We start from the raw sequence: 14,409 nt of genomic DNA, 5'->3' as shown, positions 1-14,409 counted from the left end.
AACCATAGCTTTGACTAGACGGACCTTAGTCGGCAAAGTAATGTCTGTGCTTTTGAATATGCTATCTAGGTTGGTCATAACTTTTCTTCCTAGGAGTAGAAAGTATCATAAGAAAACTAACATGACAGATGCACGTTATCATAAACAAGGCAGTCAAGTATTTTATAATATAAGCTAGGTCCCTCTAAACTACCTACAGAGGATGGTAAAAGCAGCAAAGTCAACTCTTAAAAATCTGGGGACTTCTTTCTGCCCGTGGATGCCACCGAGAAAGCATTGTTGGAAGCCTCCGCTCTCCCACCCTGCCCTGCCGTCATGTCTAAGTCAGAGTCTTCCAAAGGGCCCGAACAGCTGCGGAAGCTCTTCATCAGAGGATTGAGCTTTGAAACGATCGATGACAGTCTGAGCAGCCATTTTGAGTAATGGGGAAGGCTCACAGACTTGTGGTAATGAGGGATCCAAACGCCAAGCGCTCCAGAGGCTTCGGGTTTGTCACATACGCCATGGTGGAGGAGGTGGATGCAGCCGTGAGTGCAAGGCCGCACAAAGTGGACGAAAGAGCTGTGGAACCAAAGAGGGACATCTCAAGAGAAGATTCTCAAAGACCTGGTGCCCACTTAACTGTGAAAAAGATTTTTGTTGGTGGCATTAAACAAGGCACTGAAGAACATCACCTGAGAAATAATTTTGAACAGTATGGGAAAACTGACGTGACTGAAGTCATGACTGACCGAGGCAGTAACAAAAACAGAGGACTTGCTTTTGTAACTTTTGATGACCATGACTCCGTAGACAAGATTGTCATTCAGAAATACCATACTGTGAATGGCCACAACTGTGAAGTGAGAAAAGCCCTGTCTAAGCAAGAGATGGCTAGTGCTTCATCCAGCCAGAGAGGTCTAAGTGGGTCTGGAAACTTTGGTGGTGGTCATGGAGGTGATTTCCACGGGAATAACAACTTTGGCTGTGGAGGAAACGCCAGTGGTCGTGGTGGCTTTTGTGACTGCCATAGTGGTGGCAGATATGGTGGCAGTGGGGATGGTTATAATGGATTTGGTAATGAAGCTCCAGTACTTTGGCCACCTCATGCGAAGAGTTGACTCATTGGAAAAGACTCTTGCTGTGAGGGATTTGGGGCAGGAGGAGAAGGGGACGACTGAGGATGAGATGGCTGGATGGCATCACGGACTCGATGGACGTGGGTCTGAGTGAATTCCGGGAGATGGTGACGGACAGGGAGGCCTGGCGTGCTGCGATTCATGGGGTCGCAGAGTCGGACACGACTGAGCAACTGAACTGAACTGAACTGAACTGAATGATGGTGGTTGTGAAGAAGGCGGCCCTGGTTACTCTGGAGGAAGCACAGAGGCTATGGCAGTGGTGGACAGAGTTATGGAAACCAGGGCAGTGGCTATGGCGGGAGTGGAAGCTATGACAGCTGTAACAAATTGTGGAGGTGGAAGTGGCTTTGGTGGTGGCAGTGGAAGCAACTTTGGAGGTGGTGGAAGCTACAATGATTTTGGCAATTACAATGATCAATCTTCAAATTTTGGACCCATGATAGGAGGAAACTTTAGAGCAGAAGTTCTGACCCCTGTGGTGGTGGAGGCCAATACTTTGCCAAACCATGAAACCAAAGTGGCTATGGTGGTTCCAGCAGTGGCAGTAGCTATGGCAGCGGCAACGGCGGTGGCAGGTTTTAATTACTGACAGAAAACAAAGCTTAGCAGGAGAGGAGAGCCAGAGAAGTAACAGGGAAGCTACAGGTTACACCAGATTTGTGAATTCAGCCAAGCACAGTGGTGGCAGGGCCTAACTGCTACAAAGAAGACATGTTTTAGACAATACTCATGTGTATGGGTGGAGAAGGCAATGGCACCCCACTCTAGTACTCTTGCCTGGGAAATCCCATGGGTGAAGGAGCCTGGTAGGCTGCAGTCCATGGGGTCACAAAGAGTCGGACATGACTGAGCGAGTTCACTTTGACTTTTCACTTTCATGCATTGGAGAAGGAAATGGTAACCCACACCAGTGTTCTTGTTTAGAGAATCCCAGGGATGGGGGAGCCTGGTGGGCTGCCATCTATGGGGTCACACAGGGTCGGGCATGACTGAAGCGACTTAGCAGCAGCAGCAGCAGCAGCATGTGTATGGGCAAAAAACTTGCACTGTACTTGTGACTAATTGTGTAACAGGTTATTTTAGTTTCTGTTCTGTGGAAAGTGTAAAGCATCTCAACAAAGTGTTTTAATGTAGATTTTTTTGCACCCATGCTGTTGATTGCTAAATGTAATAGTCTAATTATGATGCTGAATAAATGTCTTTTCTTTAAAAAAAAAATACCTGGGGACTTCCTTGGTAGTCCAGTGGTTAAAACTCCATGCCTCCATGGCAAAGGACATGGGTTCAATCCCTGGTTGGGAAACTAAGATCCCACATTAAAAAAAAAAAAAAGAGTACACCTATGTTCATAGCAGTATTATTCATAATAGCTAAAATGTAGCAGCAACTCAAGTGTCCATCAGCAACCCAAGTGTTCATCGATTAATGAATGGATAAACAAAATGTGGTATATACATAAAACAGAATTATTATTTAGCCTTAAAAAGAAAGAAAATTCTGACATATGTAACATAGATGAACTTTGAGGACATTATGCAAAATAAAATAAGCCAGTCATAAAAAGACAAATTCTTCATGTTTCTACATAGAGTAGTCAAAAATCACAGAGAAAGAAAGCAGAATGATGGTTGCCAGAGGCTGAGGGGAGGATGGGGGTTATTAATTAATTGACACAGATTTTCAATTTTAAAAGATGAAGAGTTATAGAGATGGATGGTGGTAATGGTAGCACAATATTATGAAATGTATTTAATGTCACTGACTGTTCACTTAAACAAGATGACAAATTTTATCACAATTTTAAAAAATTAAAAAAAAGAAACCTATTAGAACATATCCATTTGTTCAAATATATGCTGGCTGTCAGCTATTTGCAGAATGTACTGCTGCCAGTACTCAACCTCTCATGTGTTCTCCAAGCCAAATCTGATATGGCTCGACATGCTTTTTTTAAGAATGAAAAAGCAGACTGGTACATGTTTTCTTATTTTATTAAATCTTACTAGCATTCCTTAAGGAATAAACACATAGGTGAGTAGGCTACGGTGAAGAAATATTTTTATAAGAAAGTTAAGACATTAAAAGATATTTCCAGGTATTATCTTCAGTGATGTTTCTTATCTTTTTTCTGGGACTCCAGGTAATATTCAGCCCCTACAGCTACCACAAATGCAGCAAATCCCCACTTGAATCCTTTTAATAATGCTCCAACAAAGGAAACATTATTTGCAAAGCCACCCATGTATCTCCAAGCTTCATTGCTAGAGAGGAAAAAAAAGGGGGAAAATTATAATCACATATGACTTATTCATTAAGTAAAATAAATTTGATTTTCACCTTTCTAACAGACTTATATGCTACCTTATATAAGATAATTTAAGTGGACCACAATAGGAATTGTTCTGTGGTATAAGATAAGTAGCTCTATATGCTCACATTTCATATATGAAATACAAGAAAAAGCACTTGATGGTTTCATATTTGACAGTCATAATACTCAGAATGTTACAGAATTCTCAAATGCAAGACTCACCTTGGCCTATCCACCACAGGTCAGTTGTGTAGCTTTGCCCATGCTAGTTATTATAGCTTCATGCAAAGAGGAAGTTAAGAGACTTAGGTATTAATCTTAGCTCTGCCACTTTATGAGATACACACCTTTTAGGCTCAATAAATTAATCTGTTAGGGCCTGTTTCTTCTACTCAGTAATGATTACCATCAATCTTATAGTGTTATTATAAAGATTAAACAGAGTAATATATGATGTATTTCGGCACAAAAAGTGCTACTAGATACTACTATTACTATTCAATGAATCATTGCTTTCCCCTGTCATATAAGTCTGACTTTAGAAGATTAATTTCTTGCTCTGGCAATACTTCTTTTGAGTATCCAGAACACAGAAAGAAACAAATCAGAAAGCTCTGCTGAGAAAAAGGGTTCTATCGCAGGTAAGGATAAATCATCCTACTTAACGATGCAAGACTGTATGCTTTCCCCAGTTAGGAACAAAACTAGGATGTCCACATACACCACTTTTATGCAATATTATATTAGCAATGTTAGACAGTGAAATAACTCAAGAAAAAAAATTGAAAGAAAAGTGTGGTCTTTGTAGATGAAATAATTTTCTATGAAGTAAATTCTAAGAAATCTCTGAGAAACATCTGCTAGAACTAAAAATTCAATTTAGCAAGGTAACAAGATAAAGTCAATATATAAAAACCAATTATATTTTTATATACCAGCAATGAACACTTGGAAACAGAAGTTTAAAAATACTATTTATAACAGCATAAAAATATGGAATAATTCAGGATAAACTTAACAAAATATGTACAAGAATGTATAAAAACTGCTAAGAAAATTAAAGGGGATCTAATTGTCCATGGACTAGACGATTCAATATTGTTAAGACATAAATTATCCTCAATCGAGCTGAAAGATGCAAGTCGATCCCAATTAAAATCCAAGCAGGCTTTTTGCAGAAACTGAAAAGCTCATTCTAAAATGTAAATATAAATACAATGAACCTAGAATAGCTAACATAACCTTTTTTTAAAAAATCAGACATCTCATTTTATACTATCTGATCTGAAGATAGTGTCGTATTGACAAAAGTTAGACATATTGATCAAGGTAACAAAAAGAATCCAGAAATAGTCCACACAGCTATTGTCAAGAGATTTTTGACAATGGTGTCAAGGTCAACTAATGGGGAAAGACAGTCTTTTAATATACAGAGCTAGAACTGGATGTTTATGTGCAAAAACTTTAACCTCCATCCTTACCTCATATGACATTAAAAATTAACTCAAAATGGATCATAAACCTAAATGGAAGAAAGAACACTATAAAAGTTCCCAGAATAAAGATTAGGAAAATCTTAAAAAGCATAAACCATAAAAGAAAAAAATGCTAAATTGGGACTTCATCAATATTTAAAACTGTCTTAAAGACATTATTAAGAAAATGAAAAGTTAAGTCACACTCTGGGAAAAAATCCACAAAACTTTTATCTGATAAAGGACTTGGGGACTTCCCTGGTGGCCCAGTGGTTAAGGCTCTGTGCTTCAACACAGAAGGCCTGGGTTTGATCCCTGGTTGGGGAACTAAGATTCCCACATTCTTCAGTGGGACCAAAAATAAATAAATAAATAAATAAAATCATTTAAAACAACATACATATACTCTTATAATTCAATAAAAGATAAACATTCTGATAAATAAAATGGGCAAAAGATCTGAATAGACATTGCACCAAAGAAAATACACAAATGGAAAATAAGCATATGAAGATTCTCATGATCTTCATTCTTCATGGAAATGCAAATTAAAACCAAAGAGATGTTACTATCACATTCACTAGAATGGTTAAAATTAAAAGGCTGATAATACCAAGTATTTTTCTTGGCCACACCACAGGGCATGCTGGATCTTAGTTCTCCAGCCAGGGATTGAACCCACACCCCCTACAATGGAAGCACAGAAGCAGAAGCATGGAGTCTTACCCACTGGATGGCCAGGAAAGACTCAATACCAAGTATTAATGAGGACACTGAACAAGTAAAATTCTCATACATTGCTGGTTGAGAATGCAAAACGGTACAACCATTTTGTAAAACAGTTTGGCAGTTTTTCATTTAAAAAACAAAACCAAAAAATACTTTTCAAATGATTCAGAAATCCCAGTTAGGTATTTATCCAAGAGAAATAAAAGCTTATGCTCACACAGATTTGTACTTGAATGTTTAAAGCAACTTGACTCATAATAGCCCAAAACTGATAACCCAGACGGAACTGGTGAACAGTAAACAAAATGACGTATATGCATACAGTGGAGTAGTACTCAGTGATAAAAAAGGAAGAAACTATGCTGTAAGTTAACAATGTACCTAAGTCTCAAAAGCGTTGTGCTAAGTAAAAGTGGCCAGAACAAAAGGTTATAGATTGTATAATTCCAATTGCATGAAATTCTGGAAGAAGCAGATCAAGGGCTGCCAGGATCCAGGGGCAGGATCGCACTGAGTACAAAGGATCATGAGGGAGCTTTTTGGTATGCTAGAAGTATTCTGTATCATGACTGTGGTGGTGGTCACATAACTGTACCTATCTGTCAAAACTCACGGAATGATACGTTTAAAATAGGGTCAATTTTACTGTGATATTTTAATAAAGCTGATCTTAAAACTTAAATGTAAAAAGACATTTTCACTGATTTTTTTTTTTAAAGAATATATTGAAAAGGAACATAGATATTCTTTCTCTAGGATAAATTCTATCTAAATTATTTGATTGTTCTTACCGGCCCCATGGATCCCTTAGTCCTCGTGCAGCCAGTTTCTCTTGGACAGTTTCTAATGGTGTCCCTTCTATCTTCCATTGTTTATAATCTGGAAGTTCCATTTTACTAGGACCATGTTCATGTCCATGTCCATGGGCCATGTCTATAGGAAAAATTAATTTAGGGAGAAATACATACATTACAGGTATCAAGTACCCAAGTTTACTATTTTTTTAAAGGCAAAACATTTAAAGTGACTTTTAAAAAGAGAGCCAATATTTGAAAACTCGAAGTTAAGAAATTTTATTAAAGTGTCTTATTACATAACTAGTAAATGTTCACTGTTTGGAAATATACATACACAAGATATAAAAAGAGCCCATCACTAAAAGAAAACATTTACTATTTGGTTTCTTTCTTAATTATAATAGCAAACATTTACCATGCCCTACGTGCCAGGTGCACTATGTTAAAGCGATCTAAGTGTCGACTCTCTTACAGTCTTCCTAAAACAACTCTTTGAACTTAGATTACTATTATTATCTTCATTTTATAGATGAAGCCAAAGAGGCTCCAAGAAGCTAAGTACCTTTCTGAAGGTAACAAAAACAGTCAATAGTATGGCTGGGTTTTGAACCTTAAAGCTTCATCTCAGAGCCCTCGCTCCTAACTTTTAAGCAATACTGTCTACTGCATGAGTATGTATAATAAAATATTGTACATACTCTTTCGTTACTTGCTTTCTTCAGACAATTTTTTAAAACTGCAGTATTACTGTGGTTAATATATACAGATCACATGAACTTTTTCTGTGAAGAGCCACACAGTAAATATTTTAGGCTTTGTTGGTCACGAGGTAAAATCAAGGATATTATGTAGATACTTACATAACAGGAGAGAAAACAAATTTCCATAAATATCTTACTAATTCAAAATATAACAATTGAGTATAATTTTTGTAATACAAGTCTTCTGATGAAAAAAACCCTGCAATTCCCTTTCAGTGGGTAACATTTTACTTAACTAGGGCTCAAAGTTTAAGTGTTCCTTAGTATCAAATTGATTGAAAATCTTTATCTGTAAAAATTCTTCTTAGTTCACTGGCCACATAAAAACAGGCAATGGGCTGAGTTTGGCCAGCAGGCTGTAGTTTGCTGACTCCTGCAGATCAAAAAAGACTTTTAAAAACAATTTTTATTCAAATATAGTTGACCTACATATGTTGGGTTTCCCCAGTGGCTCAGTGGTAAAGAATCCACTGCAATGCAGGAGATGCAGGTTCAGTCCCTGGGTTGGGCAGATCCCCTGGAGAAGGAAATGGCAACCCACTCCAGTCTTTTTGTCTGGGAAATTCCAAGGACAGAGGAGTCTGGCAGGCTATAGTCCATGGGGTCGCAAAGAGTCAGACATGACTTAGCGACTAAACACACACACATACACACACTATGTTGTGTTAGTTTCATGTGTGCAGCAAAGTGATTCAGATATATACATACATAAATATAAATATTCTCTTTTTTTTATTTTCTTCCATTAACAGAGTCCTTAGGACCCCCTTTTAATTGATGAGAGTGAAGTTGCTCAGTCGTGTCCGACTCTTCGCGACCCCATGGACTGTAGCCTAACCAGGTTCCTCTGTCCATGGGATTTTCCAGGCAAGAATACTGGAGTGGGTTATTGCCCCCAATGGATATACAAAGATCTCAGTTTTCTAGTGTTATTTTTAAAAATAATACAGAAATAAACTTGAGCTCAACCCCCAGCTATACTGTTATGAATTTCAAATTATGAAGGTATAAATTAATAATGCTCTCCTGTAATTTGTGTAAGATTAGCAGTAGCAATTCTATAATCACTGCTTTCCAGAAATAAAACCAAACCAAATAATTATTAGTTTTGTCTGCATTTATAACTATAAACAAATCCAATAATAAGGTAGGATTCCTACACTGCATTTTAGAAGACAGAGGTAATTATTAGATAGTGTATACTAAAGACATATTATGTAAAGCACTCATTTTATTAAACAGTAGTTCCCAGAATATGGAGGACAAAACTGTACAAAGTAATTTTGACAAATCAGCCAACACTTAATATTTTTATTTATAGACATTAAATTGGTTTAAAACATTATTTAAATTAAATTTATTTAAAACATTATGTTGATGATTTCACATTAAAAGGAGAATAAAAACCAATACCCAACAAACACAAGTTAAAATTACAACATTCACAGCCCTGAATAAAACATTTAATCCGTTATTTCATTACTGTTTGGTGGATTCAATAATATAAAGGAAACAAATTATGGTTTCAGATTTCAGTCTGACTTTTGAGATTCAATACATTATCAGAAAGAAATACTTTTAGAAGCATTTAATTATAATGACAAAATGTTGGCTTCTTCAGATTATGTTTTCAAAAAAGTTTTTAAATTTATTTTTAATTGAAGGATAGGATAATTACAATATTGTGTTGGTTTCTGCCATATATCAACATGAATCAGCCATAGGGATACATATGTCCCCTCCCTTTTACATATACATATGAGCCTCCCTCCCACCTCCCACCCCATCCCACCACTCTAGGTTGTGAAAGAGCCCTGGTTTGAGTTCCCTGAGTAAAAGAAAAAAAATTTAATAATGTTTCATACCAGAAATCTTTGGATTACAAGGTAAACTCTTTTTTTGGAAATATCAATTCTAGAACATTAAACCTACTAAAGTATCAAGGTACTTTAGAAAAAATACAAAACCAAAGGTCAATTTTTTATTAAAAAACTTGATTTTTAAAATGAAAATTGAAATATTACTATGGTATGAAAGTTATCTCAAAGTTATACTACTACTATGCTCAAAATATTAATTTGGAAAATAAATCTTTGAAAAAAAGTAAGTATACATGAACACTCATTTCTCCCAATTTCCTCTAATAACTTCAATGTATTTTCTCTTCTATCTAATTAAAATACTTCAGAAAGAGTCCCTTCATAGGGATTTACTAAATATTTCAACAAATTTTCAAAAAGAACAAAAAGTTGAACAATATTTTTAGGGAAGCTTCATTTACTCTTAAAAATAATTTCTACTTCACAATAGCCATAAATCAAACAATGATATCCTAATCTTGGAATTCTACTGAAATGCAGACTTTGGTGCTATACAGATCTGGTATTAAACCCTGAGTGCATCATTAACAGCTATAAAATCCTGATCAAATCATTTTAATCTTGCTGAACTTCAGTTTCTTCATATAACATGAAGTTAGAACCAACCTTGCAAGACTGTAAAAACACACTGTGATGATGTGACTTCCACTTTCACACTCAGGTGGTGAGAATGCAATTTACCACAACCACTGTAAAGAACTTTGGTATGACCGAGAAAAGTTAAATATTTGAATATCTTGCGTGTGCATGCTCAGTTGTGTCGACTCTGTGCAACCCCACGGACTGTAGCCTGCCAGGCTCCTCTGTCCATGGAACTCTCCAGGCAAGAATACTGTGGCTTGCCATTTCCTCCTCCCCCAGGGGATCTTCCCGACCTAGAGATAGAATCTGCATGTCCTGCATCGGCAGGTAGACTTTTGTTTTGTTTTGTTTTTTTTAACAACTGAGCCCCGTGGGAAGTCCCTTGAATATCTTATGGCCTAACAATTCCAGTCATAGGCACTGTGTTGTTATAGATATAAAGAGCATATCTGTAAGGGTAAAATAAAATACATCAATTTTGAAGACAGCATGAAGAAAATGCATTTCATTAGTAGCTTTTAATACTGAGTACATCTTAAAATGATAATATTTTCAATATATATACTGGGCTACATAAAATATACTATTAAAAATAATTTTATGTTTCTTAACCAACACAACATTGTAAAGCAATTACCCTCCAATTAAAAGCAAATAAATTTTAAAAATTAATTTTGTTTCTTTATACTTTTTTAATATGGCTATTAGAAAATTTTAAGTACATGGTTTGTAATTATATCTGCATTAGACAGCACTGCTCTAGAGAAACTCTTGCATCTGTATAACAGTTTTATAAGAATCTTTCTAGTTATATTATTTATGTTTGCCCCAAACTGTAAACAACTCAAATTTACAACCATGGAAGAGTATGAATGAATTTCACAAACAATGAGCAAGGGGTGAGTCAGAAAAAATATATATAACTTTTAATTTCATTTATATAAATGAAAAAACCTAACAATTCATTTTTTAGGAATGCACTGTGGAAAAAAATTAAGTGAAACAAGTACATGATTATTACAAGTTAGGACAGTGGTTACCTCCTGGTGGAGATGGAATCACAGAAACTCATTCACAGAACTTCTAAGGCAGTGTTTTTCAAAGTATTGTAATTACTGTACCCCAAAAGAGCTTTTTTAGACCTTTTTGTCCCTGTTAATCATGTTCTCACCTTACCCCTCCACATGAAATTTTAATACCCCAGTTTATGTACTATGGCTTTTTGGAGGGCCACGAACCATTGTATTGTTAATACCTAACGGTTTTTGTGGGGGTTTTTTTGCCCTCTCACACCCACCCAACAAGAACCAATTTTTACTGACTTAAAGACAATCATCTCTGTTGAGAATGCATATTTTAAACTTTTGGCAATGCTTTATTTCCTAACCTGAAGGTTGGCAAATAGCTGGGGAAACAATGGAAACAGTGAGACTTTATTTTCTTGGGCTCCAAAATCACTGCAGATGGTGACTGCAGCCATGAAATTAAAAGATGCTTGCTCCCTGGAAGAAAAGCTATGACAAATGTAGACAGCATATTAAAAAGCTGAGACATTACTTTGCCAGCAAAGGTCCGTCTAGTCAAAGCTGTGGTTTTTCCAGTAGTCATGTATGGATATGAGAGTTGGACCATAAAGAAAGCTCAGTGCCAAAGAACTGATACTTTTGAACTGTGGTGTTGGAGAAGACTCTTGAGAGTCCCTTGGACTGCAAGGAATCCAACCAGTCCATCCTAAAGGAAATCAGTCCTGAACATTCACTGGAAGGACTGATGCTGAAGCTCAAACTCCAATACTTTGGCCACCTGATGCAAAGAACTGACTCCTTGGAAAAGACCCTGATGCTAGGAAAGATTGAAGGCAGGAGGAAAAGGGAACGACAGAGGATGAGATGGTTGGATGGCATCACCGACTCGATGGACATGAATCTGAGCAAGCTCCGGGAGTTGGTGATGGACAGGGAAGCCTGGTGTGCTGCAGTCCATGGGGTCGCAGAGAGTCGAACACGACTGAGCGACTGAAATGAACGGGATCAATTGTTTGCTTGATTATAATTTGTTTATATGTACTTATGTTTTATATAGCCTTTTTATATGTATTAGGCTCCTCTGTCCATGGGATTTTCCAGGCAAGAACACGGGAGTGGGCTGCCATTTCCTTCTCCATCTGCTATGTATATGTCACAATAAAAATTAAAATTAGATAAAGTGACTTAAACTGTGTCAAGGAGTCAGTAAGAGGTGATTAATTTCCATTTCAGAGCTGCTCAAATAAGAACAGCAAGGAAATTAGTTCAACAAGGAAAGAACATGTAATCACTAATATTTTTCCCCACCTCATTCTATCTGTGTCTGAAGTGAACCTATAACTTTGGTGAAGATCAATCTCCACTCAAGGGAGCTGGCTCTAGTACAGGAAGAGTGCAGGCGTACCTTCCCTAAGAAGGAAATAAACGGGTAATGCCACTTACAATATACATAATTTCACAGTTTACCAAAGACTTTGAATTATATGTTTCAATTTCTCCTCTAAAAAATTGTTATTACCATCGGAAAATTAGAAAATTAAAGACAAATGAACTGGTTTCACCTTTAGTGTTGCTTCCAGTCCGTGCATCTGTGTATAGGCAATTTTAAAAGAGTAATCACACTAAACATTAATGTGATGACTTTGTATCTCCTTTTCACTTTAACTCTGTGTCATAAACATTCATGCCAGAAAAATCTAATTAAAAAGTTACTACAAGGACTTCCCTGGTGGTCCAGTGGTTTAGAATCTGCCATGCAATGCAGAGCAACTAAGCCTGGTGTGCCACATCTGCTGACTGCCACAACACTGACCCCAAACACTGCAACGAAAGGTCACGCATGACAAAACAAAGATCCCATGTGCTGCAACTAAGGCCGGACTGCAACCAGATAAATAAATACTAAATCTTCAAAAAAAACAAATAAATAAAATTATACTATACATCCCAGGTGGCTCAGCTGTAAAGACTCCGCCTGCAATGCAGGAGATGCGTGTTGGAGCCCTGGGTCAGGAAGACCCCTTGGAGGAGGAAATGGCAATCCAGTCCAGTAATCTTGCCAGGAAAAATCCCACGGATAGAGGAACCTGGTGGGCTACAATTCATGGGGTCGCAAAGAGCCAGGGACAACTGAGCAACTCCCATGTGGCTCAGCGGTAAAGAATCCGCCTGCAATGCAGGAGATGCGGGTCCTGGGTCGGGAAGATCACCTGGAGAAGGAAGTGGCTACTCACTCCAGTATTCTTGTCTGGGAAATTCCATGGACAGAGGAGCCTGGTGGGCAACTGTCCATGGAGTCGCGAAAGAGCCAGACACGAGTTAGCGACTAAAGAACAACAACAAACACAGGTTCGTGAGGCAGGCATTGTAAATTTACAAACTTTCAATTCGAGGATGGTTGTGCCATCATTCGATTCAAAGGTAAACCAAAAAACACGGGGTGGCCGAGGAGGAAAAAAAGGGGTTTGGACTTAACTATAGTGATTCTCACTGCATCCTACAGCCACCCCTCACTACTCCAGGACTTCATTGTCCTCTCCTGATAGTTCTTCGATTCTTTCCCTCTTGAGCACTCTCATCATCCTCCATTTAGTCTCTCCCTTTTGACAATCCTCAGAATAGAGTCTCATTCTTATTCCCGAGCGAGAGATCTCCCAACAGCTCCCCAATTTACCTGACAGCAATCTGACCTCTCAGGACACTCAAGATTCACCCCTCCAGCCAGCGGCAACCGGAAACGGAAGTTGTCACCTCGAGTTACTTACGGCAGGAAACCAGAGGAGAAATTAAACATTTTTGTGCTGGGTCACAGATTCCTGGACCAGTGGAGGTGACATGAAGCCTGCCTGAAGTGGACATTTCCCCCGCATATCTGTGCATCTGTAGTTTGGCCGAGGTAAGGGAAACTGGAGGACAGAGGGTGAGGAAGACGCGACGTCGTCTTGCTAGGAGGCCGGAACCTTTAGACGCTGCACAGAAGGAGGGCCGCGGGCATTCTGCTACCAATCAGCGGCACCGTTGTTGGAGCGTGGAATCACCCAATGAGAGGGCGGGTTGTTGCGCTGCAGTTGGCAGCCTGCTGTGGGAGGCGGTGGCGGTAAGAAGCCCGAGGCAGCGGGGTGACAGGTAGGCGGCGGCGCTGTCTTTGGGGGACGCGGAGTGCCAGATAGGAAGGATTTTCTTCTTTTCGGCCACAGGAACTATAGACGGGATCTGCCGAGGGTGGTCTGGGAAGGCGTTAGCCCTAGTTTTGGTGGTTCCGGAACCACTAGGAAATAGGTAGCCGCTTGGAAGGGTCGCGAGGAGGAGAAGCAGTCGAGGCGGGTGGAGGCTGAGCCCTGCGGGGCGACGTGGGAGCCTCGGGCGTGGGGGGCTGCGGTGGCCCTGGCGGAGACCGGAGAGAGGCGGGAGCAAGACGGTGTTGTGAAGGCTGGAGGAATTCCTTGTATGGAGCTCAGAGAGAGAAGAGGACGCGGCATTGCAAACACCTGAGAGAAATCCTAGGGTTTGCTTCTTCCTAGGGCCATTTCTCAGAGTGGGAACGCGGGTAGCGATGAAGAAAAATATATATTGGCAGTGAGATAGTTGAGACTTCATAGCTGTACATTATGTAAGCCTTGGCTGTTATTTACGCAAACAACTAGGTTGTCCCTCCTGGAAAGAGGAGGTCTTGCAACCTATTAATGTGTCTGAGTAGTTTTTTTGTTTTTTTCCCCCTGTTGGTTTGA

The 14,409-nt window shown here is 38.7% G+C and overlaps 1 protein-coding gene and 1 pseudogene across 2 annotated transcripts; one reads left to right on the top strand and one right to left on the bottom strand.

Annotated features, from left to right (window-relative positions):
- The first annotated feature begins 315 nt into the window (after positions 1 to 315).
- LOC128060889 (heterogeneous nuclear ribonucleoprotein A1-like) lies at positions 316 to 1,703 on the top strand (annotated as a pseudogene).
- A 1,393-nt stretch (positions 1,704 to 3,096) lies between these two features.
- NDUFB3 (NADH:ubiquinone oxidoreductase subunit B3) lies at positions 3,097 to 13,604 on the bottom strand. Of its 2 annotated transcripts, none has more exons than XM_052660968.1 (3): positions 13,447 to 13,604; positions 6,428 to 6,569; positions 3,097 to 3,382 (listed from the first exon to the last, which is right to left on the bottom strand). In XM_052660968.1, the coding sequence occupies exons 1-3, from the start codon at positions 13,559 to 13,561 to the stop codon at positions 3,226 to 3,228; spliced, it is 414 nt and encodes a 137-aa protein (XP_052516928.1). In that variant the 5' UTR covers positions 13,562 to 13,604; the 3' UTR covers positions 3,097 to 3,225. The 2 variants fall into 2 exon arrangements, with proteins under 2 accessions (XP_052516928.1, XP_052516935.1); XM_052660975.1 differs by having other exon boundaries at positions 13,356 to 13,473.
- Positions 13,605 to 14,409: the final 805 nt, after the last annotated feature.

Source organism: Budorcas taxicolor, chromosome 2 (genome assembly GCF_023091745.1).
Source record: "Budorcas taxicolor isolate Tak-1 chromosome 2, Takin1.1, whole genome shotgun sequence".
Lineage (NCBI taxonomy): Eukaryota > Metazoa > Chordata > Mammalia > Artiodactyla > Bovidae > Budorcas > Budorcas taxicolor.
The sequence above is the reverse complement of the archived record's forward strand: the minus strand, read 5'-3'. Positions and strand labels throughout refer to the sequence as shown.